A 25,414-nucleotide genomic window follows, 5' to 3' on the forward strand; every position below is an offset into this window, starting at 1 on the left:
TTTTTTCATGTGAAACTATCTGCGGGAAACCTGTTTTGGTTTTCTTGAATCAACTTTCTTCGGCTATCTGTTGACTGCTCCAGTTACATGGTTAAGTGTCCAGCAGTCCGAAACGCAGCAATATTCATAAATCCTGAGACAAGAAATGTTCACAGATGAGCGTGCTGCTGTTTGTTTTCACAAACCTAAAAAAATAAAATTGCTCATCTGAAATCGCACTTTGTGTTTTGCTCCATGTTACTTGACAAGTGGGAGGCTACGAGGCCACCTTATAGGCCAAGTGTCATCGGCCAGTCCCAAATGTGTGGGCACGACCTCTGGGTTCTTTAAAACGGCACGTTATTTTGGCCGTTCCGTTCAGTTCCGTTTTCTGTCTTTTTGCAAACAATGATGAATCTACTTTGGGGCAAATTACTGAAGAATGTGGAACTAGCTGTTGCTTTTTATTTTAGCGGTGGATTTATTGGCGGATATACCGGATGGTTACCCATCGCCTACCCTGCGGGCTCTTGCTCATGTTTCTGCTGCAGAAAAGATTCACTAATCCAGCTCTGCAGGCTTCGCCCGCTCTCCAGGTGAGGGCAAAACCTGAAGCCCCGCTTCCTGGATATTTCTCATTTTCTACTGCAGTGGGGGAGCTGGTGGTGGGTGTTAATGGCGTTTTGGCTGAGTGTCGAAGGGGGGGAGGGGGGTAGGCTAATTATCTGGGCAACAGTCTCAGTGAGCGTGAGGTAAGTCGAGGTACAGACACTACAGCAGTGTTTCCCAACTCCAGTCCTCGGGACCCACTTGCCAGAAGGTTTTTGTTGTAACCAGTAGCTCACACAGCTGATTGAACGAATCAAGGGCATTTTTGTGGTTTGATCGGTTCAGTCATTAAATCAGCTGTGTGAGTTACTGGTTACAACAAAAACCTTCTGGCATGTGGGTCCCGAGGACTGGAGTTGGGAAACACTGCACTACAGACACTACTTCTCATTCTTTGGAAAAGGGGATTGTGAAATGAGCCTGAGGATTAATTTGGTCCAGCGACTCCAGGCTTCTTTGTTTCTGTCACCGCTGGGGGTCCCGCCCACCCCCCCCCATCACCGGCTAGTTATTTTATGGAGCTTGTTTGCTTTAGCACCTCATCTGCCTGCAGTATGCAGCGGAGACCAGATGAGGCTTTAGCACCGGCCAAACGGACCGTCCTCAGCGCCATTATCCTTATCTCTGGAATGTTCCACGGGTCCCCTGAGCTTACAAGGGGATTGTCAGCGACTGGCCTAAACATCCCCTGTTTCTATTTTCATTGCCTCTCGTGTGTGTGTCTGTGTGTGTCTGTGTGTGTCTGTGTGTGTCTGTGTGTGTCTGTGTGTGTCTGTGTGTGTCTGTGTGTGTCTGTCTGTGTGTGTGTCTGTGTCTGTCTGTCTGTGTGTGTCTGTCTGTGTCTGTGTCTGTGTCTGTGTCTGTGTCTGTGTCTGTGTCTGTGTCTGTGTCTGTGTCTGTGTGTGTCTGTGTGTGTCTGTGTGTGTCTGTGTGTGTCTGTGTGTTGCTTTTGGGATGGCTTTGAAGTTGCAGAGGAAACGTCCGTAGAAAGAGTTAAACCCAGAGATTTAAACCAGAACAGCTCATGATTGAGGATAATGATTATGCTGTTTTGTGTGGTTTGGGGTTTTTTTTTTGTTTTTTTTTTTGCATGCGTTGCCATTTTATGGATCCTGTGGTTTTGGTCAGCAGCTCTGTTATATGAGAACTGTTTTAAACCCTGTCCCCTTTTTAAAATGTAAGCCTAGTTATTCCAGATTTGGCCCATATAGTTGAAGTGCAGAACAGTAATTCGCCCTTCAGCAACTGTCATTCCGATGACCAGAATTTGACGGGATCTGGTCATCTGCTCTTTAAACATTGTGCGTTCTCACTAACATATTGAAAGAATATCCCATATTTGAGTTTTTTTAAGAAAAATATCTTCAACTGGCATGTGCATGCCCAGACATGCGGAAGCATATGCCCTGAGATGGTTTTTCTTTTTTCTTTTATTTCTAAATGCCACTTTTATATGGCATTTAGAAATATATTTATATGACCCTCCCAAAGTCTGTGCACGGGCCTGAATCTAAACGAAAACAAAACCACAGATTATCAAATTACAAAATTTTCATCGACTAAGTAAGTGTCCTTCAATAATTTCTCTTCTAGGCAAAAAGGCACAGCGAAACATTGTTCTGCGGTCCTGAGTGTAAAGCAAACTCGGAAGACCTCGGAACACACGAAAAGGTCAGGCACTGCAGTTTGCGAGCGATTTTGTTTTGTTTTGGTTCGGAACGCTCTCCGGCGTGTTTTTGGGAGGCTGCCCGCAGAAAGTACGAGCGCGGAGACGTAACGAACGAGTGTCTCCGTTTCGTCCGGCGCAGAAACCCCCAGAGCAGGGGGGGGAGGGTGGTTTCAGCGGCGCGGTAACTGCTGTTTGACACCGGCAGCCTCTCGGCTGCGCCGCTCCGATAAGACGAGGCGCTGTCGGCGGTTGTCAGCTGCGTGCGGCTCACGAGCCTCCTGTTATCAGGCTCGTGGTGCGGCCTGTAGCGTAGCGTAGCGGTTAAGGTAAAGGACTGGGACACGCAAGGTCGGTGGTTCTAATCCCGGTGTAGCCACAATAAGATCCGCCCAGCCGTTGGGGCCCTTGAGCAAGGCCCCTTAACCCTGCATTGCTCCAGGGGGAGGACTGTCTCCTGCTTAGTCTAATCAACTGTACGTCGCTCTGGATAAGAGCGTCTGCCAAAATGCCAATAATGTAATGTGATGTTATCAGCAGGCCCTGTACTCAGTGGTGCCTGTCTGTAGCCGCCAGAAGGACGACTCCGGGTCCTACGCAAAAAAAACCCTGCATGCCTCAGGCCTGTTTTGCGCGTTGTTTTCCGTGGGCCGGGGCGTTTCCACTGAAACCGTGTGAATCACAAACGTGGACTTTCCCTGCTGCCGTCCACAGCTAAAGGGCTGCCTGTCAGTGTTTGACGCATCAAATTTCACTTCTGCCAGGAAGCTACTCGTTTATTTACTAATATCCGAAGAACAACCGTGCCTCTTGTTTCTCCTAATTGGTCGTTGCTCGCCCTTTAACCGTAACCTTGGCATTTTGTCTGTTTGGAAATCTAATAATCCGTAAATAAGACGACAAGGGTGCACTGTTTGGGCGAGGGACTATTGACCCTGTCAAATAAGGTCTTTCGCAGGGCAATTACTTTTCAGGTTTGTTAAGCAACCGACGAGGACGACTGCACTACGACGTCAGATTACCTGGTAACCGGACGGCGCAGGTGGCCGTGTTTCATAGTCCAGGCCAGATGGGAAGCTTTCAGCAGCTGAGTGATTTTAAGAGTATGTCATGTGACTGCTCTGGCTGAGAATAATAAATATCAGGGGGCAACCTGTAGCCTAGTGGCTAAGGTACATGACTGGGACCCAGAAGGTTGGTGGTTCAAGCCCCGGTGTAGCCACATTAATATCTGCACAGCTGCTGCGCCCTTGAGCAAGGCCCTTACCTCAGATTGCTCCCCTGCTTAGTCGAATCAACTGTCAGTCACTTTGGATTAAAGCGTCAACTAAACAACATTCATTATTATTATTAGGATGCTGCTCTGTTGCCTTGAGCGATTCTCAGAGCTCGCCTTTGCTCTCAGACTTTTCTGATTAATATAGCCCAGTTTCTTTTCCATAAGGAGGGAAATCTGTAAGAGAAAACGGAGCAGTTTAAACATTTGGTACGCAAAGTGGCACCCCACCTGCACCTGACTCCAAAATCCCAGTGGAGCTAAAGAACACTCACCTGATCTGAACTTCAGAGTCGCTGTCAAAAAAAGAAACTGGGGAATTCAGGAGGATAAGTTTTATTTGGTTTATTTGAGCCGACCCATTTCTTTTCACACGCTAGCGTGCATAGACATGGGCATTCCAAGCCAGTTTGTGTACTGTGCTCCGCCAAACTTCTCCCAATACTAAACAACAGGGAGCATGACATCTTCAGACTTCTGATCCGATGACCTCTATCTTTACATTAACTGTTAAGCCAAAGGCCTCCCCAGGACAAGGTAAACATGGTTGTGAGACATACCGTACCTATGGTAAGGTAAACATAAATGTAAGGCATGTCTAGGGTTAAGTAAACTTTGTAAGGCATACAGTACTGTGGAAAAGTCATACTGCAGAAAATGAAGACAAACATAAAGACAGAACTGTAGGGTGCCTACGACTTTTGCACATTACTGTAAATGTTAAAAGTTAATCTCAGGAAGGGCTGCGGTTAGCATGTCGTTAGCACGTTATTATCCGGCAGGGCGGCCATTAGCGTGTCGTTAGCGCGGTATTTCTCAGACAGGACTGCCGTTAGCGTGTCGTTAGCATGTTTATCTCGGGAAGGGCTGCCGTTAGCGTGTTAAACACAGGAATGGCTCCCATTAACGTTCATTTTCTGCCGTTAGCGGGCCGTTAGAATGCCATTAGTGCGCCGTTACCACATTAAACACAGGAAGGGCTGCCATTAGCATGTCATTCATACGTTAATCTTCTGCCGTTAGCGCGCCGTTAGCACGTTAAGCACAGGAAGGGCTGCCGTTAGCGCGTCGCTCGCGCGCTAATCTCACCTTCCCGTCATCTCCGTCCTCACACGCAGCACAGCTGCACTGGAGCCGGACTTGAAACCTGCTCTTAATCACGGGGCTGTTTGAATTGAAAACAGTGGGAAATCTTAACGACAACACGTCCGGTGCTAAGGAAAACTCGGACCTAAGCCCCCGGTTCCTGCAGTCGGGCCTGGTGCTGCATCCCGGTCACGTTCCGCGCGCGATTGTGGGAGAGGCGCGTTTGAATGGAAACGGCTTTCAAAGGCGTGCTTGTACTCGCTCTCCCTCGTTGTGACAGTCTGTGGCCTGGATCCCAGCAATACTGTGTAGGAAAGCTAGATCCTGTATAGTTGATCAGAGTATGTATGTGTACTGGTGGTGCAAACATTTCTGCAGTGGTCCCTCCTGCACTGTAATAATGAAACTGCTTAACTAATTTGGATCTTATCGCACTTTTTAGGGGCAAAAGAAATGGCGCCATTAAGCTGGAATAGGGGCTGTAAAACTGTAACTGTGTAATGAGTCAGTGGTGCTTTAAGCATTGAGATGCTAGTTAGTTGGACAGTTTTGTGTGATGTTGTTATAGCAGTGACTCACAACATTGAGGTTAAGTATTTTAACCTTCACGTTTGGCTTTGGAGCACATGAAAATGTCTATTGAAAGTTATGATTCATCATTTGTGCAGGATGCTATCCTGTCCTCAACATCAGAGAAACTTGGTGTTTACTATATATTGTTTCATAAGCACCTGTTGTTTAATATATACTCTTTACATTTTTCTTAATGAATTTAATTTATAATATAATTAGTTATTTTTTTTATTACAGGCAAATGAAGTAGAAACTTGCATATACATATAATTCCAATCATACGGAATAGTCCAGTTCCCAGTTAGTTGTAGCTGGCACACCTGCTCTTCTTCGTGATGTAAGGCATCACTCTGGCCCACCTTTTATGTGACTGTGCGCTGTCCCAGGCTGCAGTTTTTTCGGTCTCCCGTTGCCATAGTGACAGGGCCACAGTCTGTGTTTGTGTTTGTCTGAGAGAGGTGGCTCTCCCGTGCTGAACCCAATCACAGTGCCCACAGTGCCCACCTCCGCAACAAGCGCTGTGTACGCATCCTGTGTCTGTACGGAAGTCGTGATGACACACACACACACACACACACACACAGCTCCGGGTCTCCTTGCCCTCCTGTGCATTTATCCAGGGCCTGCGGCTGTTGTCAGCATGGGCCTAGGCCAGACACGCCGAGGGCTTAGCCTGGGCCCTGGCTCTCTCACATGGGGCCCCCAGAGCGAATGACTGAGGCCCATAGGTGACGTTGTGTACCACACACACACACACACACACACACACACACACACACACACACACACACACACATTCCGCGGTGGTGTCAGGATGCGGTGAACACACACGCTACAGTACGCCGCGATGACACGCTCGCGGCGTCTGGCTAATTACAGCAACAAACGCGGTGGCTCCAGCGGGTGTGAAGAAGAGACGGCGTACGTGTCTCTCCCACCACCGCTCTGTAGCGCTCCGTTACCACGGCCACCTGCGCCGGCCTCACCTTCGCCTGGGGGGGGGGCGGGGTTAACGGAAAGGTCAGTCTGTAGGCCGCTGGGAGCGATGGGGCCGGGGGGCGAAGAGGAGTTACGAAACTGGACCGGAGGAGGGTTTAACGTGTCTGTTGACATGCGGGGCTGGGATGTGTCTGGTTCTCTTCCGCCCTGTCCCCCCTCGTACGTTCTTGGGGTAGTGAAGGTTGGGCTGCCCAGAATTGGAGAGAGCCGTGGAGCTCAAATCCACTGAGATCTCTTTTCTCTCGGCGTGCACAAGATGCCTTGTGCAAGGTGCAGTGTTTCACCTTGATGCGTCTGCAGAAAAAGAAGAAAGAAAAAAAACAGAGCGCAATGAGTTAGAAGGAAGTTTCCCACCAGTCTGTGGCCTCCTTAACCTCTGAGAGACAGGAAGCCCTCTGCTCTATATGAATAAATATAACGGGCTGAAATTCGATTTCACTTTTCTTTCCACGTTTAGAATTGCAAAGCTCAGTGATGCTGAAGACCCCAAATTCAACCATTACCAAGGTGCTGCACCCTTGTTAGTGCAACAGGCGGCCATTTTGTGTCAAAACACTCACCACGTGTTCGCTGAGGTGGCGAAGTAGGGATTATTACGGCAGTTGAAGCCGTTTGTGATATTTTGGGCAGAATGTAAAACGGCCTCACAAATCTGGCTAAGGGGAAAGGCCTACGAAAAACGTGAAGGGCAAACAATGGGAATATTGCTGCCAAGGGCAACATTTGCACAGATTGGCTTGTTTGAGTTAGAGGGGTGCTGCTCTTGATTCAGGCGATTCCAGATCTAAAGAGTGCGGCAGGCAGGCAGGCAGGCAGGCAGGCACAGCCTCATTCCAGCGTAGACTCGGTGATGTCAGTCACTTTCTGAGCTGTGTTTGGATCCAAAACAAACAGGGGTCTGGATCCCATTAACAGACAATGTGAAAAAACTGGAATTTCGAGAACTGGGGCAGAGGGGGGGAGGGGGTGGTGGCTGGGTTGGATAAACCCATAAACCTCTTCACCCCTGTTCCTGAAATCACAGCTGGCTTTCCACCCTCCCTTCACCTGGGAATCAGGTGTAAAGACAGTCTGGCCAATTGGTAGCACTGACTGGATTTGGATTCGAGGGCCAGATTTGACGATCCTTGCTCTACATTTAGATGTGCACTTCTTGAGTTCTGCGACCGATTCCCGGGTCCAAATGGGAGTCCTCCCAAAACGGCTCTCAAAGTAAACTCCCGCTCTGTTTCTCTGACGCAGACGGAGGAGCCGTATAAATAAACACGTCAGGCCGTCTCCCTGAGGGAATATGTCTGTGCCTGTCCCCCCCCCCCCCCCCACCCCCCACCAGTAGACTGGCGGGTGGAAATAACCTACACCGAAATCTGGGCGCAATCAGCCGAAGTTTAACATTTATGTAACCTGAGTGTGGAATGCAGTGATGATGCATTGCACGCGCTGATTGTGCAGGCTACTCTGGATATTTTCGTTGAGCGATGGTTTAAAGTTGAGCTATTTAAGCTAAATTAGGGCTTTAGCGATGTAGCACGTATGCTCTCTCTCTCTCTCTCTGGTCTGGGAGTGTTCTTAGCCAGGTCTGCTTGTTTTCCCTTTCATTTTTTCAAGTCGCTCTGGAAAGGAGCATCTGCGAAATGAGTGCGATGTAATGTCTTCGCCGTGCCTCGCCTGCATGTTTTCCTATGCGCTGCGTCCAATGTGTTTGTGTTTGCACAATCAAGAATTTCTCCGTCTCTTGCCAAGTAAAGAAAGTGGGGGAAAAGGCATCACTCTCCAGAATCAGTTCTCAGACCTTTATTTCTTTGCATCTTTATTGTAAAAAAAAAAAAAAAAAAAACGCCTGACGTATTTCAGCTCGTTAGCTATCTCGGCCATTTTGTCTGTTTTTTTAATTTTATTTCATAATGTGTGCTCTCTGCCGCCCCCCGCAGGTCGTCGATGGTGAGTGCGGAGGCAGTGCGGTATGCTGAAGCGTGCCTCCCGGTGCCAGAATGAGTGTCACGGATGGCGAGGGGACGGCAGGTAGCCAGGACGCGAGGACCTACGTTCTCCAGATCTACCCGGACTCGCGGCTCTGCCCGGAGACGGCGTCATGCTGCACCCTCCGCGTCGCCAAGGACGCCACGGCGGCGACGGTCATCGCGGACGCCACGGGCTCCCTGGGGCTGGACGGCTCGCGGCGCTACGCGCTGGCCGAGGTGAAGGAGTGCGGCGGCGAGGAGTGGGTGCTGGAGGCCGGCGACCTCCCGGTTCAGCGGGTCCTCCTCTGGCCCCGCCGCGCCCAGGATAGCCACCCGCAGGGCGAGGGCTTCTACTTCCTGCTCCAGGAGCGCAACCACGACGGCTCCATCCACTACGGCCACATGCCCGCCCTGCGGCGGGAGAGGGAGCACCGCCGGCTGCAGGCGCGCGGCTTCCTGCCCACGCGCCAGGAGGACTACGACGACCTGTGCAACCTGCCGGCGCTGACCGTGGACGGCATCCTGGCCAACCTGCGCTCGCGCTTCCAGAAGCAGAAGATCTACACCTACGCCGGGAGCATCCTCATCGCCATCAACCCCTTCAAGTTCCTGCCCATCTACAACCCCAAGTACGTGAAGATGTACGAGAACCACCAGCTGGGCAAGCTGGAGCCGCACATCTTCGCCATCGCCGACGTGGCGTACTACGCCATGCTGCGCGAGCGCGTCAACCAGTGCATCGTCATCTCCGGGGAGAGCGGCTCGGGCAAGACCCAGAGCACCAACTTCCTCATCCACTGCCTGACGGCGCTCAGCCAGAAGGGCTTCGCCAGTGGGGTCGAGAGGACCATCCTGGGGGCCGGGCCGGTGCTGGAGGTAGGGCCCGTTCTCCTCCGCTGTGGTGCGCGCGAAACGCCGGGCTACTCCGGCTCCTGGTCCTGGGGGGGGGGCCGCGGTGTCCGCTGGTGTTGGCTCCAACCACGCGGTACCCCACCTGATTTCGCCGCTGACCGTACTTTTTTGAACAAAGCAGGTCAAAATAATCGGTGAAATCAGGTGGTGTAGTGCATGGTTAGACCAAATTCCTGGAGTTGAGTCGCCCTGCGCAAGTATAAGGGTGGGCTCTTATAGCACACAGGCTTGGTTCTTTGTCAACAATGTTTCATCCAAGGCCTGGCCCTTCATGAACGCTGTAAAGTCTTACGCTTGTTTTTCAGACAAACCACATCTAAGGCTTGGATTTTAGTCATCAAAGTTGCATCTAAGACTTGGTTCTTCATGATCACGCCAAAGTCTTATACTTGGTTCTTAGTCAACACACTTACATCTTGAGGCTTTGTTTTTAGTCACCACAGTTACATCTAAGGGCTTGGTTCTTACTTAGTCAACGTGGTGGTGTCTAAGGTTCGGTTCCCAGTCAGCAGTTACATCTAAGACTCAGTTCTGCATGAACACCCCAAAGTCTTATGCTTGGTTTTTAGTCAACACACATCTAAGGCTTGGTTCTTTGTCATCGCTGTTACATTTAAGGGCTTGGTTCTTACTTTGTCGGCGCAGTTGCATCTAAAGCTTATTTCTTGCGTAACACGGTTGCATCTAGCCTAAGGCTTCATTCTTAGTCAACACAGTTTCATGTATTGTTCATGAATACATCTAGTCTAATGCTAGGTTCCTGGTCTGCAGCTGCAGTTTCCATTTATTTCGCGTTTAAAAGTAATCTGCTTTTGCCTGTCACGTGATGTGTAAAAGGTTGAATTTGCAGTGGGTCCCCCCTGCTGATCACTAGAACTAGATAGTTACACTTCCTCCCAGTAGAGGCAGTGAGATCCTGAAAACATGATATGTGCTTTCACCCCCCGATGACCCGAAACGAGTAAAGCCCAAAGTCCAGCAGAGCTCTCAATAGCTTTTTTTTTTTTTTTGGATTGTTTTTTTTTTTGGAGGGGGTTTGTTTTGGTTCACCTCCCCGGCCCAAACTCTGGAAATTGGAGAGCGTACCTTTTTGTTGTGCTGCGCGGCAGGGGGTGGGTGAAAAAGGGCAGTTGACTGAGGTGGGTGTTCCTGCGATGACGTAAAGGACTTTTTTTTTACAGAAAGAAGAAATGAAAAGAAAGATGGGAAGTGAGGCTCCATTGCCACGGTTAACCCTTTGCACACCGCGCGCGTGCAGCTGACACTCATTACCGTGATGGCCGCAGCCCCCTAAACGTAAACAGAAAATGAAATGGAGAATGCGTGTTTCACAGGGAGTGTGTGTGTGTGTGTGTGTGTGTGTGTGTGTGTGTGTGTGTGTGTGTGTGTGTGTGTGTGTGTGTGTGTGTGTGTGAGAGAGTGTGTGTCTGCTTTTGACCATTCATTTGGCAAATTATCAACAGTTTCCTTCATTTTAAAAAGAAACCGAACGAATAATGGCTTTGTCCTGTCGATGCTGTAATCTGCAGATTACTTCTCAATTTTTTTTGTTTATAACCGAAACTGATCTTTAATGTGAAACCGGCGGCGTCACAAATCATTAACTTCATCCGACCGAAGAACATTTTCCCCCAATATCTAAAAATAAAGAACCCCTGTTGAAATGTCAAAATATATCCCCAGGACTCACATTTGAGGGTAGCTAATGTCAAGAAGCTATTTATTTTGGAGTTTGAGGGTTTTCTTCTTTCAGCGATACAATGCCGCAGGATGAATTGGGTCCATTGTGCAAAGTTGTCCCCCCCCCCCCCCACCCATCCTCAGAACTGGCTAAGTATAACCCATTCACTTGGCCCACGTTCGGCTGTCGTTCGTGAAAGAATTCCCTTTGTTTTCCTTCAAGTATGGGAGCATGTTGCTGAGAGGGAGAGACTGGCCGTGTGGCGGTTTTGCTAACCCTGCCTTGGAACGGCCTGGCACGCTAGATAGCCTTGTTCTCAGTGAGCTGCTCTGGGTCTGTATATGGGGGGGGGGGAGAGAGGCTAATGTGCACGTAGCATCTCTGCGCAGCACATGGTGGCAGTGATCGTTGAAAACGAATATTGCAGATGTTTATCCACCTGCTCAGGACTACCGTTCGTCTGTGAGCGTGGCTTCACTTTTATACGAGTCCGTCGTTCCCTGACTTCTATAAATTTGGAGGAAAATGAACAGCTAAATTAAGCTCAGATGTTGATGATCGAGTATAGCTTACGTGACCCTGGAAGTTAATTATGCTCACTAGTGGTGCTGACGTGTTTCAAAGGCCTGTCTCAGTCCGAGAGAGAATTGAGTCTCTGAACTCTCAGTGCAGTGTTAATTTCATTTTCAAAAGATGCATAGGAAGGGGTCTAACTTTTCATGTATTTTACTTATTGTCTAGAGTATATGTATGTGCGTCCGCCTGTGTCTCTGCCCCTTTCTTGGGATGGAAGAGCAAGGTCTTATAAACTAAACCCTGGAGTAGGTAGAGCTGTCGTGTTATCAGTGATTTAAAACAGCCGTAGCGGGTTTTTGTTTTTTTGTGTGTGTGTGCGTGGAATGCAGGCCCGTACAGTTGGCTCAAGCCAGGCTGTGATTGACAGGAAGCTGCAGCTCCTCCCATCGCGATGTTCTCAAAGACTCACTCCCATTTTGACATGGCATCTGTAACGTATCAGTGTAGAGCAGAGCTGTAATCGCTTTGTCCGCTGAGTGAGGCTCAGACGTTTTAAGGTGGAACGGAGCAGGTGTGCAACTGAAATCTGCCGCCACAGGCAGGCGTTTTGACGGTCAACACGACAAATAACTGTTTTTGAAACGCTTATTTGTTGTACCCGCCTACGGAAAGTTCCAGCTCCCCCCCCCCCCACCAGTCTCTTAAGTGGCCCAAATCTAATAGACAGGGCTGTGTGCTGGGGCCTTATCAGATTGCTCAAGCCATGGCCTCAGTGGCAGGAACAAGGGCCTGCTTTGACTGGCACCACTCGGAGTGTTACTCGGTCAGGTGATGGAGTTGCGCCCCCCCCCTCTCTCCCCCTCTCTCCCCCTCTCTCCCTCTCTCTCTGTCTCTTTCTTTCTCTCTGTCTCCCCCTCTCTCCCTCTCTCTCTTTCTCTCTGTCTCTGTCTCCCCCTCTCTGTCTCTTTCTCTCTCTCAGTCCCTCTCTCTCCGACTCGCTCTTTCTCTCTGACTCTGTCTCCCCCTCTCTCCCTCTGTTACTGTCTCTTTCTCTCTCTCCTCCCCATCCGCCCTCTCTCTCTGTCTCTCTCTCTCAGTCCCTCTCCCTCTCTCTCTCTCTCTCTCTCTCAGTCCCTCTCTCTCTCTTCCCCATCCCCCTCTCTCTCTTACTGTCTCTTTTTCGCTCTCTTCCCCCACCCCCCCCTCTCTCTCTCTCTCCCTCTCTCTCTCTCTCTGTCTGTCTCTCTCTCTCTTCCCCCACCCCTCTCTCTCTCTCTGTCTCTCTCTCAGTCCCTCTCTCTCTCTCTCTCTCTCTCTCAGTCCCTCTCTCTCTCTCTCTGTCTCTCTCTCTCTTCCCCATCCCCCCTCTCTCTTACTGTCTCTCTTTCACTCTCTTCCCCCACCCCTCTCTCCCTCCCTCTCTCTCTCTCTGTCTCTGTCCCTCTCTCCCCCCCCCCCCCCCTCTCTGAGCGGACATGCTGCCTGACCGCGGGGGATGCGGAAGCTCCCTCTGACTGCAGCAGCGAGGTTGTGCAACACCGCGGCGCTTTGCAAGCACAGCGACTTCTGCAGGGCGCCGCCGCGTCCGCTTCCTAACGCTAGTGCGACTAGCGCACGTCCCAAACCTCACACAGGGGCTCCTCTAACACCGTCTCTGTGCTGCTACCCCCCCCCCCCACCCCCGCTGTCTCGCTTAGCAGAGGGTGAAGTGAGTGCAGCTCACATCTGGAGATCCACTCTGTTACCACGGCTCCCATCTGCTGCTGCTGCTTTTTTATTTCTTCTTTCTCCTTCTTCTTTTTTCTTTTGCATCGGCCTTTTTCGACGGTCGGGGGCGGCGGGGTTTTTGTCCAGCCCGTGTGAGCAGAGAGTGAATGTTTTGGAGGTGTTCGGTGAACGGTTCGGAGCTGGAGTTATAGAAGTTATAGCTGGAGGTTCGGAGCGAGCCTCTCGCCGTTAGCCAGGCTCCGGCCGTTCACACCGGTGTTTAGTTTGTGGTGTGGAAGCCGTGGCTCTCCTCTTGGCATCGGGGACATCCTGGAGCCCTCGCTGTGGCCTCCTGGGGGCCCCTGGGGGCAGCGTCAGGCCCTTCCTGTCACAGTAACAAACGGCTTCCTGTCGGAGATGCGGTCTGCCCGGCGACCCGGCGGTCTGCGGGCAGCAGAGCTCGGGAGTGCACATCCCAGAATCCCCCCTCCTGGGTCCCGGACCACCCTGCCTCAGCGGAGCGCAGACACGAGCCTGCGTGCGCTCGGACGCGTCCCTTAGCTCTGGGTCCCGTCCCCACGCTCTCTCCGGGTGGGGCCACACATGCAGTAGCGTGTCTACTAAAGGGCAGAGGGACGGACACTGTGGGGTGTCTATTCTATCAGAGCTCTCCAGCAACAGCGCTAAATAGCTCTAACTGGCCAATCATTCTTTACAGACTCCTAACTGGCCAATCGGTGCTAAACAACTCCTGTCTGGCCAATCGGTGTTAAACAACTCCTGTCTGGCCAATCGGTGTTAAACAACTCCTGTCTGGCCAATTGGTGTTAAACAACTCCTGTCTGGCCAATCGGTGTTAAACAACTCCTGTCTGGCCAATCGGTGTTAAACAACTCCTGTCTGGCCAATCGGTGTTAAACAACTCCTGTCTGGTCAATCGTTGTTAAACGGCTTCTAACCGGCCAATCGGTGTTAAACAACTCCTGTCTGGCCAATCGGTGTTAAACAACTCCTGTCTGGCCAATCGGTGTTAAACAACTCCTGTCTGGCCAATCGGTGTTAAACAACTCCTGTCTGGCCAATCGGTGTTCAACAACTCCTGTCTGGCCAATCGGTGTTAAACAACCCCTGTCTGGCCAATCGGTGTTAAACGGCTTCTGACCGGCCAATCACTGCTCATTCAGAGATTCGGAATGACGGCACTCGGTGTTTCCCTGGAGCTCCTGGACACGTTGAACCCGAGGATTTCCTTCCCATTTGTGATCCCTGTCATCCGATATCCCCCAAAATCTCCCCCCCGCCCCCGTCCTGCTTCCTCTCACCTTGCCCCTGATTGACTGCACATTTTCCCAGGCCAGCAGGAGTGTGTTTCTTTAACGGTTGGCTCATGACTTAATCCGGCCCAGCTTTAATCTTAAAAGCTTGCTTGGCAGCAGCCTTCTCTGAAATACTTGCTGCTTTTTTTTTTTTTTTTCAATCAGAGGCTAAAAATAAAGGCTAACAGTCTCGTGATTGAACGGCTGTATTTTAACCTCCTTTTACTCTGAAAGCGCAAGCCGCGGACCGGCAGCAGAACTAAGCCACGGCAGTCCGTTAAATTTGCAGCTCGAATATTCACACACACACACACACACACACACACACACACACACAGGAGAAAATCTGCAACAATCGATTTCCGAACCGCAACGGAAAACAAGGCTAGCGGCAGATCATCCCCTCCGACGCCCTGCATTACAGAAAGCTTTCATACAAGAAAGCCATTCCAGCTATTTGCCGTATAATGGGTGATAATGTGGAATACGTGAAACGGGAGTTGTGTCTTCGCTGTGGAAAGTTCCGGATGTGTTTGTACTGCTGTGTGCTGTGCTGCTGGCCTCTGCAGGCCTGCGTTACAGGGGCTCTGGGTCGCCGTCCGTGTGGTTACGGGGTCAGGCCTGTGTGCGTGCAGCGTGGGGGGGATCGGGAGGGGGGATCTGTATGTGGGCGTGTGAGCCTGGCCGAGTGTGTGAGTGTGTGAGAGTGTGAGAGTGTGAGAGTGTGAGAGTGTGAGAGTGTGAGAGTGTGAGAGTGTGAGAGTGTGAGAGTGTGAGAGTGTGTGAGAGTCTGTGTGCGAGTGTCTGCCTGTGCGAGTGTGTGTGTCTGCCTGTGTGTGTGCAAGGGGGCTCTATGTAGCGGGGGTGGTAGGGGTGAAGCGTCTCTTTGGGGTCAGGGCAGCTCCAGCCTGTCATGTGTCCTGTCGGGTGCGGAGAAGGTTTTTAAGTGCAGTTAGACCCCCACACCCCCACGCCATCTCCCTCAGCCTCGCGTCTCTGTCTGGCCTCCATCCTCACCCCCCTCGTCCCTCTCCTACTGAAACGACGGAGTGTGCAGACCTCGGGAGAAAGGGGGGATCGGGGTGAAGAGAAAAAGAGGCTCGGAGAAACGGATGTAGATATGGAGGGCTGACAAAGAGAAAGACAGATGGAGAGAGAGAGAGAGAGGGAGAGAGGTAGGGTGAAGACTGCTTTGTCTGTCACTCAGGGATATTGATATTGCGGGGAGGGAGAAGAGACCATGATGAACGTGATATTGAGGGAACGTCCGTCAAAACGAACCCCAGACATCAGAGGGGGACCCGCTTCTGTCTGGCAGTAGTTCAAAGCTCAGTCCCCCCGTAGGTGAGACAGCCAGGTAGAAGACTGAACGATGTCTTTCCGAAATGGGGCTACATCTCGGTGAGCTTCACTGGATTTCCCCCTTTTCCGAGGCCGCAGACGTCAGTTGGATTACAGACTGGGGCCTTTGAGACGGCTGTTTGGAAATAGCTTTGTGGCTTTATCAGTGCATTCTCTCTGCAGCGTTCTGTGTTACCAGAGACACCGCCAAGCACAGAGCATCATCAATAACACCAGAAAGTGCAAACTTAGATAAGGCTCTTCCCAAATAAGGTCAAACTGTGATCCAGTGCAGTCTAAAATTGGTTTGAAGTTCTTCCTTTTCAAGTACTTCAAGCTTTTGAAGTAGTTTTTTCTTTCACTTCCGTCTTAGAACCAAAGAGAAGTTGCATTTAGTGGGTGACAATGAAACTCATGTTCAGGATGGGGGATTTTTTTGAAGCCTTCGTCGGTACATTGAATTGCACACATGACACTTTGACCCTTTGTGTTGCGCGGATCCATTATAATTATAATCGTTGCATGAAGTCGGCACAGCTGCACCAATGAAAACCAGTGCTATGTTCTGAAATGAAGTTTAACCTGTTTGAAGGTCCGTTTCATTCTTTGGTTTGATATTTTGGTTTGTGGTTGCACTCTTGAGGAAGGCTAGAAGCCCGTGTCATATGTGAACTTGCTTTCTGTTTTTTCTCTAGCGTGTGCTACACTTGCAATGATGTTGCATTTGGTATTTGACTACTGCAAAACCCAACCTTACACTATAGGAGCGTCAAATATGAGTAAGCAGCAAATGTACATGGAACCATGCAGACAAATATGATTCCGCAAGTTATTCTCAGGGCACAGTTACATAAGTGACTGTTGCGTGTGAAATGAGTATGTCTAGGTGTTGCTTTTTTTTTTTTTTTTTTTGGAGAATTAGGAATTTATAGAACTGTATCTGGCTCTTTTTTCTGGGTCAGTGAATGAACCATGTGATGCTTTTATCCATGTCGTCACTGATTGCTCCAGGGTTTTGGAGTTCCTGAACATGGACATGTAACAAGGTGCGGTTAACTGCATCCATGTTGAAGCATCTGCGCTTATGGGCTGTGCTAAGCTGTAGCCTACAATTTGAGAATCTGGGTTCACTAGTTTTAGAATGCCTGTGGCCCTGTCTTTCTGAAGAACAAGTTGTGCAGGTTTATACAGGTTTCCCTCTCTTACCCCCTGCAGTGCTGAGAGGGATTCTGCTTTGACTCCAACCCCCTCCCCTTGAGTGACAGGCTGCTGTATGCAGAGTGTGACTGGTCACTCCTCCCCTTCTCCATTGAGTGACAGGCTGATTTATACAGAGTGGGCGGAGGCTCCTTCTGGTTCGGCTCCTCCCCCTCGCCTTTGAGTGACAGGTTGATGTACACAAAGTGTGGCTGGTGGCTCCTCCCCCTCCCCCTTGATTGACAGGCTGATGTATACAGAGAGTGGCTTGTGGCTCCTCCCCCTCCCCCTTGAGTGACAGGCTGATGTATACAGAGTGACTGGTGGCTCCTCCCCCTCCCCCTTGAGTGACAGGCTGATGTATACAGAGGGTGGCTGGTGACTCCTCCCTCTCCCCCTTGAGTGACAGGCTGATGTATACAGAGTGGCTGGTGGCTCCTCCCCCTCCCCCTTGAGTGACAGGCTGATGTATGCAGAGGGTGGCTGGTGACTCCTCCCTCTCCCCCTTGAGTGACAGGCTGATGCACACAGAGTGGACGGTCAGGTTTCACCCTGCATGCCAGGCGGGCTCTCGTTCAGCTGGACCAGGCTCTGTTTTTGTTGGAGGGTTCTGTGAGGAGGAGGGGGGGCGGGGGGGAACGGAGGAGGGGGGTAACCTTTCATGAAAGAATGTTTGTTGGTGAAGAAGGGGCCGTGATGGATGGATGCACGCTGGAGACCCCGGGGAGAGAGGGGCACAGAGTGATGGCCAGGCCTCTGAACGCACCCTGAACTCGGGCCCCCCTACCAGCTCAGCAGCCCCTCAATCTCAATCGCTGGGCCGCTCTCCGACTGCCACGTTTTTTTTTTTTTTTTCCTCCCCTTTCTCTTTTTCCACGACTTCATTCGCTCCACACACATTCCGCATTCCCCAGAATCCCCCGCTAATTACCCTTAAAGCGCCGTATCAATTTTCACACACGCTCGAGCGCGGCACGTAGGTCAGAGGCACGATCGATTGGTTTGCGCCCCTCCGTTTTCACCGCGTCGAGCCTGGCCTGAATTGCAACGTGTCGATATGGATACGGACGCGCCGTGACCTCGTCCGTTACAGGGAACGGAGAGCAGTGATTGGCCAAATCATACTCGCGGCCATTCTGCCCTTATGGAAGGAAACAGCCAGCAGGGCCACTCCATCGTGTGGCTCATTGTCTTGTTTAGCGTTTAGAACAGTGGTAACCGACCCTGTTCCTGGAGTTAGGCTGTTCCTACTCTCCTGTAGGTTCCCACTCCCACCCAAACAAAGCGCACATCACTCAGCAGTTAGAGCAGGCCGGCCTGACCCTGTTTCTGGAGATGTACCCTCCTGTTTGTTCCCACTCCCACCCAAACAAAGCACACCTCATTCAATAGCTAGAGCAGGCCGGCCTAACCCTGTTCCTGGAGATCGACCCTCCTGTCGGTTTTCACTCCAACCCTAACAAAGCACACCTCATTCAATGGTTGAGACCCTGTTGAGCTGTTAATTAGTAGGATTAGGAACGGAAAGGAACCGGGTTGGTGAGCACTCGTTTAGAGCAGAGACTGTAGAAAAACACATGGACCAAGTGTCTGTGACGTCAGCCATTTGCTTTCCACGGACAGGCGTTTTTGTTACAGTACCGTTGACTTTACGTTGACGCGCTGGCTGGAGCCAACCTCACTGGCACTAGTGAGTTAACATCTCTCAGCAAGACCAGGAAGGGAGCATCAAAAATGAAGCACTTTTTTTGGCCGCTTGGTTTTGAGCCGTTTCGGTGTGGTTGTGGAGTAACCTGAGCTGTTGGAGGAGTCTCTCTCGCTCTCTCTCTCTCTCTCTCTCTCTCTCTCTCTCTCCTCTCCCTCCCTCCCTCTCTGCCCCGCCCTCCCTCCTTCCCTTTGACGGGGTATCAGATGGAGGGAGGAGACGTGGTGCGGAGGCGCGCAGACAAATGGAAGTGTTTTTATTGTCGGGGGTGGTTTGTCGTAGTCGTACCCCCCCAGCCTGTCGGTTTGGGTCTCCTGGGGGAATTTGCTCGGCAGTTGACCCAGGGGGTTCCCCAAATCTTTGAGCCAGCCAGGTGAGGAAACTAGCCTGCTAGGGATGTTGGCAGTGGGGAGAAAAATAGTTTTGTTGATATAATCTTTGCTTACATTTTTTTTTTTTTTACCTCACCATAAATATGTCTAAAAGTTGCCGGTCAAACAGAGGTGTGTCGTTGGCCATTTTGCAGACATCTGGAATTATGGAAACCCTTGCTGACCCTGTCATCTTTCACGTTGATCTGGCGGCTGACAACTACTGTTGAATGAAGCTGTGGTGTAAATCTGTTAGATTTACACCAGAGACACCTCTTATTAGCTGGCTTAGCCTCGAAGTAAAAGAGCACTAAAGATAGGCTAGGCAGGGTCTGCTATTAGTGTGAATCCACTTCCTGTGGTCTTCTGTTCGTACTGAAATCAGTGGCAGGTTTATGCAGAACCTGCTAAACCACTTTGAGTAGTTTTGCAGGATGCGCAGCCCCCCCCTGTTGTTACCTAACACTTGTGACCGTGAAGTGAAATACACGGCCCTAAAATATCTGTCCCAACGCAGAGGCACACATTTATTTTTTCGACTTATTGTTCTGCTGCTGTTGCCCATCTAGTTTAAGGTTCGACGTGTTGTGCGTTCAGGGAATGCTCTTCTGCATACTATTGTTGTATCTGAGGTTATTTGAATTACTGTAGGGCTGCCAGTAGCGTAGTGGTTAAGGTACATTACATTTTATTACTGGCATTTGGCAGACGCTCTTATCCAGAGTGACCGACAGTTGATTAGACTAAGCAGGAGACAATCCTCCCCTGGCGCAATGCAGGGTTAAGGGCCCAGCGGCTGTGCGGATCTTATTGTGGCTACACTGGGATTCGAACCCCCAACCTTGCCTGTCCCAGTCATTTACCTTAACCACTATGCTACAGGCAGCCCTACAGTAATTCAAATTACAACAATAGTATGCAGAAGAGCATCCCTGAACGCACAACACGTCGAACCTTAAACTAGATGGTAAAGTATATGGGCAACAGCAGCAGAACAATAAGTCGAAAACACTTCACGCGTGATAACGTGGTCCCTGGGTGTAAAGGCCGTAAAGTGGCGTGTAGCGGTGTGTCTCACAGACAGGAACTTCCTATCGCTCTGATATCATCCGTCCAGAAGGTTCATTTTTCGGCAGCAGGAAGTCCTTTCTGCATGAACTTCCTTCGCCACCGGCCCGTCTCCTTGCAGGGTGCTGACAACCGCCGCATTGTTCGGCAGGAAGTCCAGTGGAATCGTGGGTATTTTTTTGGCAGCCATTGTTTGGACCGGGACTCCCCTTCCCCTCTCGCGGGGGCTGTGACTATATTTGGTGAGACTGCAGTCGGAAGTGACCATATTAACACTCGAGGCAATTGGCTGACGTCTTTAGGGGTTTTTTTTTTTTTTCACGTCCCCTCTTCCTGATGCAGCTGTTTAAACCCCCCCCATTGTCAGATCGGGAGCGTAGAAACACGCCCAACAAGGCTTGGATCTGTCCACTTGTTACCCATTAAGATGTGAGATCGCAAATCAGTGATTGGACGGTTTTTGACCGAACATTCGACCGCTGATGTAACGACTTTACGGCTGCTGGTAATGGGAAAGCGATGAGGTTCTAGAGCCCGGACATTTGAAAAAGTCGTGATGGGTGTCTCGGTGGCGCAGCCTGTAGAGCACTGACCGCATGCTCATTGCGAGCCGCGACGTCGACGGTTCGAATCCGACCGTCTGACATTTGTTGCATGTCTTCCCCTCTCTCTCGCTCCCATTCTTCCTGTCTCTCTATACTATATACTGTCCAATAAAGCTGAAAAAGGCCTAAAAAATATCTTTAAAAAAAAGGCGTGATAAAACGGTCTGGAAACGGGTTACGTAGACGCTGCACGAAGACGCGGGGCGCCGGGGCACCGAAGTGCTCACTGCACCACACAACATTTACAGTTCAGAGCGCCTGATAAGATCAGGCGACTGAAAATGACAGAATAGAAGTTGAGCTCATACTGCCCAGAGCATCATTACATGCCCCCGACGTCTGCTGTGTCTGCTGACTGCGACACTGTTATTTTGGGTTCATGCTCTGTAGTGGTTGGTGCCTTCCAGAACTGCCTCAAACTGGTAACGCTGGAAAGAGCAGAGGCTTTGGTTTCGGTGATTGTAGGCGTAGTAATGTGTTGTTTATGGGTTGTTTTAGAGCAAACTCTTTTAAATCCAAAATTAAAGGCGTTCTCATCTCTAGCACTTTTTATTTTTTTAATTAAAAAAAAAAAAAATTTTTTTAAACCGAAGTAGAATTTCTCTTCGCTAACGTGCTTGTGAATTATCTCAAGCCAAGGTTTCCCCGAAGCTTTGAGCCGTTCCGATGAACTCGAGTTTGTCTCGAGGGATGCTGGCTGCTGGCTGCTGCATTCCGGTTTTATTTGGTCGTAAGTAACGGACGTCGTTCGGCTCGAGACGGGAGGGGGGAGGTTCGTTGACGCGATCGTCGAAAGTTGGAATGTTTCCGCAGAACGTCTTCAGTCGGCTCTTTGGAGTCTCCCCTGTGTCGATCGAGCACTGCCCTGGGAGCTGGCCATACTTGTCTTTTGGCGGGACCGGGAATCGAACCCCCGGTCCTCGGTGTGCAACCGCAGAGAACTGCAACCGCAAATCCGCTGCATCTTAGCCTGTTGCGCCAACGCGGCTCCCGGAGAAAGGTTTTTATGCTTGGTCGAGGTGGAACATTAATGCAAATAAAGGCTGATGGAGACACAGTTTTTGAATAAATGAAGATGGGACGAGGAACTAAGTCACATGCATCTGCTGCAAAAAGCCCTGAAAATGGTTACTGGCACATTTGATTACGTAAGCTTGTTTGCGCCCTTTTTTTTTTTTAGAACATTCACATAACAGTAGTTGTTGAATACGAGCACTGATTTGCATTTTCCTTTTGTCGACTTTTGGGAAATTCACTTAACGTTTGCCAAACATTTGGATGGAAACTCAACATGGAAATTTGTCTTATTTAAACTTCCCTGTTCATAGTTGAACAGATTATTCTGTCCCAGGGCAAGTACAAACAAGTTCAAATTTTACAAGAAGTCTGTGGTGCTAAATGAAATGCATTTTTTATAATCAACTAGAGACAGAGATGAGGCTCTTAGCATTAGCATAGCTGGTCATATATTCTCATGCAAGATTACATCTTGTATAGCTATTTGCTAGACTTCCTGCTAAACCCAAGGTCGACAAAAAATCGTTTGAGGAAAATAATATCCAGGGTCTTTCTGCAAAGCCCATTATCTAGCAACCACTCGTCCGTGTCGCTTGCTGTATGGTCTTGAGTCTGACTGGCATCAGAAGACTCAAACTCTTCGCTCTGTCTGTCAAGCTGTAGAGCACTGGATAACCCAGAAAAAGAAAAATAATATTTACAGCTAGCGGAATTGGGTTTACCGGTGTAGATTATGAAGTAGTGGAAAAACAATCATCCGCACACTTGAATACGTTTCAATGACATGTTATGCAGGCGCAGAAATGTTGAAGACTTTTGAAAGCAGAAACCTCGCAGATTCATTCCATTCCCCGGTAAATCACAAGAATTCATAACCCTAGCTCTGATGGGAACGTAAATCACTCTGCTCGTTTGGGAAATATTTCACGCAAAAAATGAAAGTGAAGATAAGATTGAACCATAGATACCTTTCAGAAGTGAAGCTGAGGCATTTTACATCGACTGTGCTGCTTCAAAACCTTCATTTGTTATTAAATAAACTGAAACATTGATTGAATTGGGATTGTCTGACCTGCCGGTTCTGCTGTTTTGAAGCAGATGCTCTCTTATCTTTCATTTCCATCTGAATTTCTGTGTTCCCAGCTTGGCACTGTCTCAATGTGGTTATTTAAACATAGTTGTCGGAGTATTTTGCTGACACTTCTCTGTACTGTCCTTCTGTATTCAGGACATAAAAGGCCATTTTTAAAAGAACTTGAGCCTTTTTTTGGAGCTGCAATGTTTGTGAAAGATTTCCTTTTTTTTTTTTTTCATTGCAGTCACTTCTGTTTTTAGGCCGATGGAACACTTGTTGATGTGAAAGTAGGCTTTACGTTGTAAACACAAACCAAAGACGGGTCAGCTTTCGGCTAGCATTCGCGTTCATTTGCAGGTTGGAAGCGGACATCTTGCATCATGGAAAACAGCCTTATTTTGTTCACCGATTGAAGTGGAATAAAAAGCCAGCGTGCACATGTTGCGGGCGACTTCTGAGCAGAAGAAGCCCTTCAGGAGAGCGTGTTTGAGGAGCGCACGCTGCCTCAGTGATGTGGCGCGCTCACATGATTGGTTAAATATAGCTGCCTTTCTGGGCGGCTTCGTGGTTGGGCCTGGCCTAGTTGCAGCCGCTCTCCCTCCCAGCGTAGACAAACGGCACTTCTGCGAGTTCCACAGACTTTACTCACAAGGGCCTTGTTCTTCGCAGAGACGGTTCTGCTCAGGTGGACCCTTCTAGGCGGTCCACAAGCGGTGGTGAGGGGTGTTGTTCCTCTGGGCGACCGTGGGGTTTTGGGCGGATTTGTGATGTTCGCTCTCTGCGGAACCGGACGTCACCAACCCACCCCGCACTTCCTGTTCGTGGATCAGCTGTAGGTGTTGTGTCTCGATCCAGTCACTTTCTAGAAGCCCTCTGAACAGTACACTCTAAAAAATGGTGCCAGTAGCAACCCTGTGTTTCCATAGAAGAAGTCTAGTTAAAAGGTTCTTTGTTGGAGCAAAATGTTTCTTTGTCTGTGAGTTTTCACTCTTTTACACCTATGAGAAGAGGGGGTTCTGTAAAGAAATAAAAAAGTTTTCCCCTATGGAATCAAGCCAAAGAACCCTTTCAGAACCCTTTTTTTGTCCTGCATGGTGGAAGCAGCAGTGGTGAAGGTATTCCCACAGTGCAGTCTTGGCCGGTGATAATGGCGGTTTTGTTGGACCTAAATCACTTTTGTCGTGATGTAAAACACAGCCCGGTTTGAGTCCTGCTCCGTTGCTTCTCCTCTGTTTTTGTAGGAGCCTTTCCCATTGCATCATGGGCAGTTGGACTGCCACACACATACGTGGCTGTTTGTACCCGCGCCGGGGGAAGTGATGTCGGGGGGAAAAAAAGCCATCATAAATTTCCAGGGCTAATGTTGTACTTGGGCAGAGTGAGGCTGTCTGGAATGGCCAGTGGTTCACTCACTGCACATGTGTTTGTAATAAGCAGCAGTGTAATTCGGATTTCTTTCAAACGTTTGAATTCAGTCAGGTTTTAAATGAATGACTTTGATAAATGATATATCTTCGTTTTTATTTGAGAGGAGGAGGCCCTCAGAAACCCGTCATGGCTGTGCTTTCCTGAGCGGTGACATCTCGGGGCAGAGCCGGTGAGGGACGGCGTGCGTTTGGCTGAGCGCAGAGGCTCAGGGGGCCTTTGCGGCGCTGCCATGGAAACGCAGGCACCGGGAGCCTCTCGCTGAGGACACCTGAGATAGTGGATAAGCGAGAACACGTCGGGACAGGCACTCCGCGCGCCGGCTTCAACTCCTCCACCCTCATCCTCCCCTCTCTCGCTCCCTTTCTCTCCCTTTCTCGCCCACACACACACACACACACACTTTTCTCCCCCCCCCTCTTTTGTTTGGTCTCTGTCTCTCTCTTTCACACACATAAACACACACGCGCGCAGATGTTGTCGTCCGTAACAACGTGGACAGTAAACCCGGACCCGTTCCCATGGCTACGCCGGGCTGGGCCGGGTCGGGCTGTGTGTGCGTTGGAGGAGCTGCTTCCTCATACCTGGGTCGGGCCGGATCGGCGCTGGAACAGCTCCGGGCTTGTCTGGCTGCGAGCGGTGCAGGAACACGTTCGGGATTCACTGCACGGGTACGCCGCCCCGGAGCGCAACGTTCCCAGGGTGCGGGCACCTCCGGAGGCGGGCGAAGGGGGGGCGGGGGTGGGGGGGCGAAGGGGGCTTGGCACCGGCTGGGGGTCTCCGCTGTGAGTCGCTGCCAACAGGAGAGCGGTGCGGTTTGACCGGGTTCTCGACCAATGCTGGGCCTCTCACAGCGATCGCTCTGTTTAGGGCAGCTGATCCCCAAGGGAAGGAAATGCAAAGCAGGCGCTCCTTAACTCACTTTGTGTGTGTCTGTGTGTGTGTGTGTGTCTGTGTGTTGGGAGGTATCTAGGGTTGCAAGCGCACATGTACCTGTTCCCCTGAGCACTCAGAGTTCATTTAGGACACCTGTAGTTGTTTTTGCGTGCGCTCTGATTAAAATCTGATTCAATCCACAGCACTAAAGGTGACGTGGGGATAGGAGGGCTGTTCCTCAGTGGGGATAGGAGGGCTGTTCCTCAGTGGGGATAGGAGGGCTGTTCCTCAGTGGGGATAGGAGGGCTGTTCCTCAGTGGGGATAGGAGGGCTGTTCCTCAGTGGGGATAGGAGGGCTGTTCCTCAGTGGGGATAGGAGGGCTGTTCCTCCAACTGCTCTTACTCCTGCTGCGCAGAAATGACCGAAACGGCAGGCGGCTCAAAGCACTTAAA

At 50.3% G+C, this 25,414-nt stretch overlaps 1 protein-coding gene across 9 annotated transcripts in view; it reads left to right on the plus strand.

Moving 5' to 3' along the window:
* The window catches only part of si:zfos-588f8.1, a 72,934-nt gene that overhangs the window by 11,078 nt on the left and 36,442 nt on the right, over positions 1-25,414 (plus strand). For all 9 annotated transcript variants that reach the window (XM_061240869.1, XM_061240876.1, XM_061240867.1 and 6 more), the window contains exon 2: positions 8,120-9,025. In XM_061240869.1, the coding sequence (XP_061096853.1) occupies positions 8,180-9,025 (846 nt within the window). In that variant the 5' untranslated portion in view covers positions 8,120-8,179. The remainder of the gene's footprint in view (positions 1-8,119; positions 9,026-25,414) is intronic.

Source organism: Conger conger, chromosome 4 (genome assembly GCF_963514075.1).
Source record: "Conger conger chromosome 4, fConCon1.1, whole genome shotgun sequence".
NCBI lineage: Eukaryota > Metazoa > Chordata > Actinopteri > Anguilliformes > Congridae > Conger > Conger conger.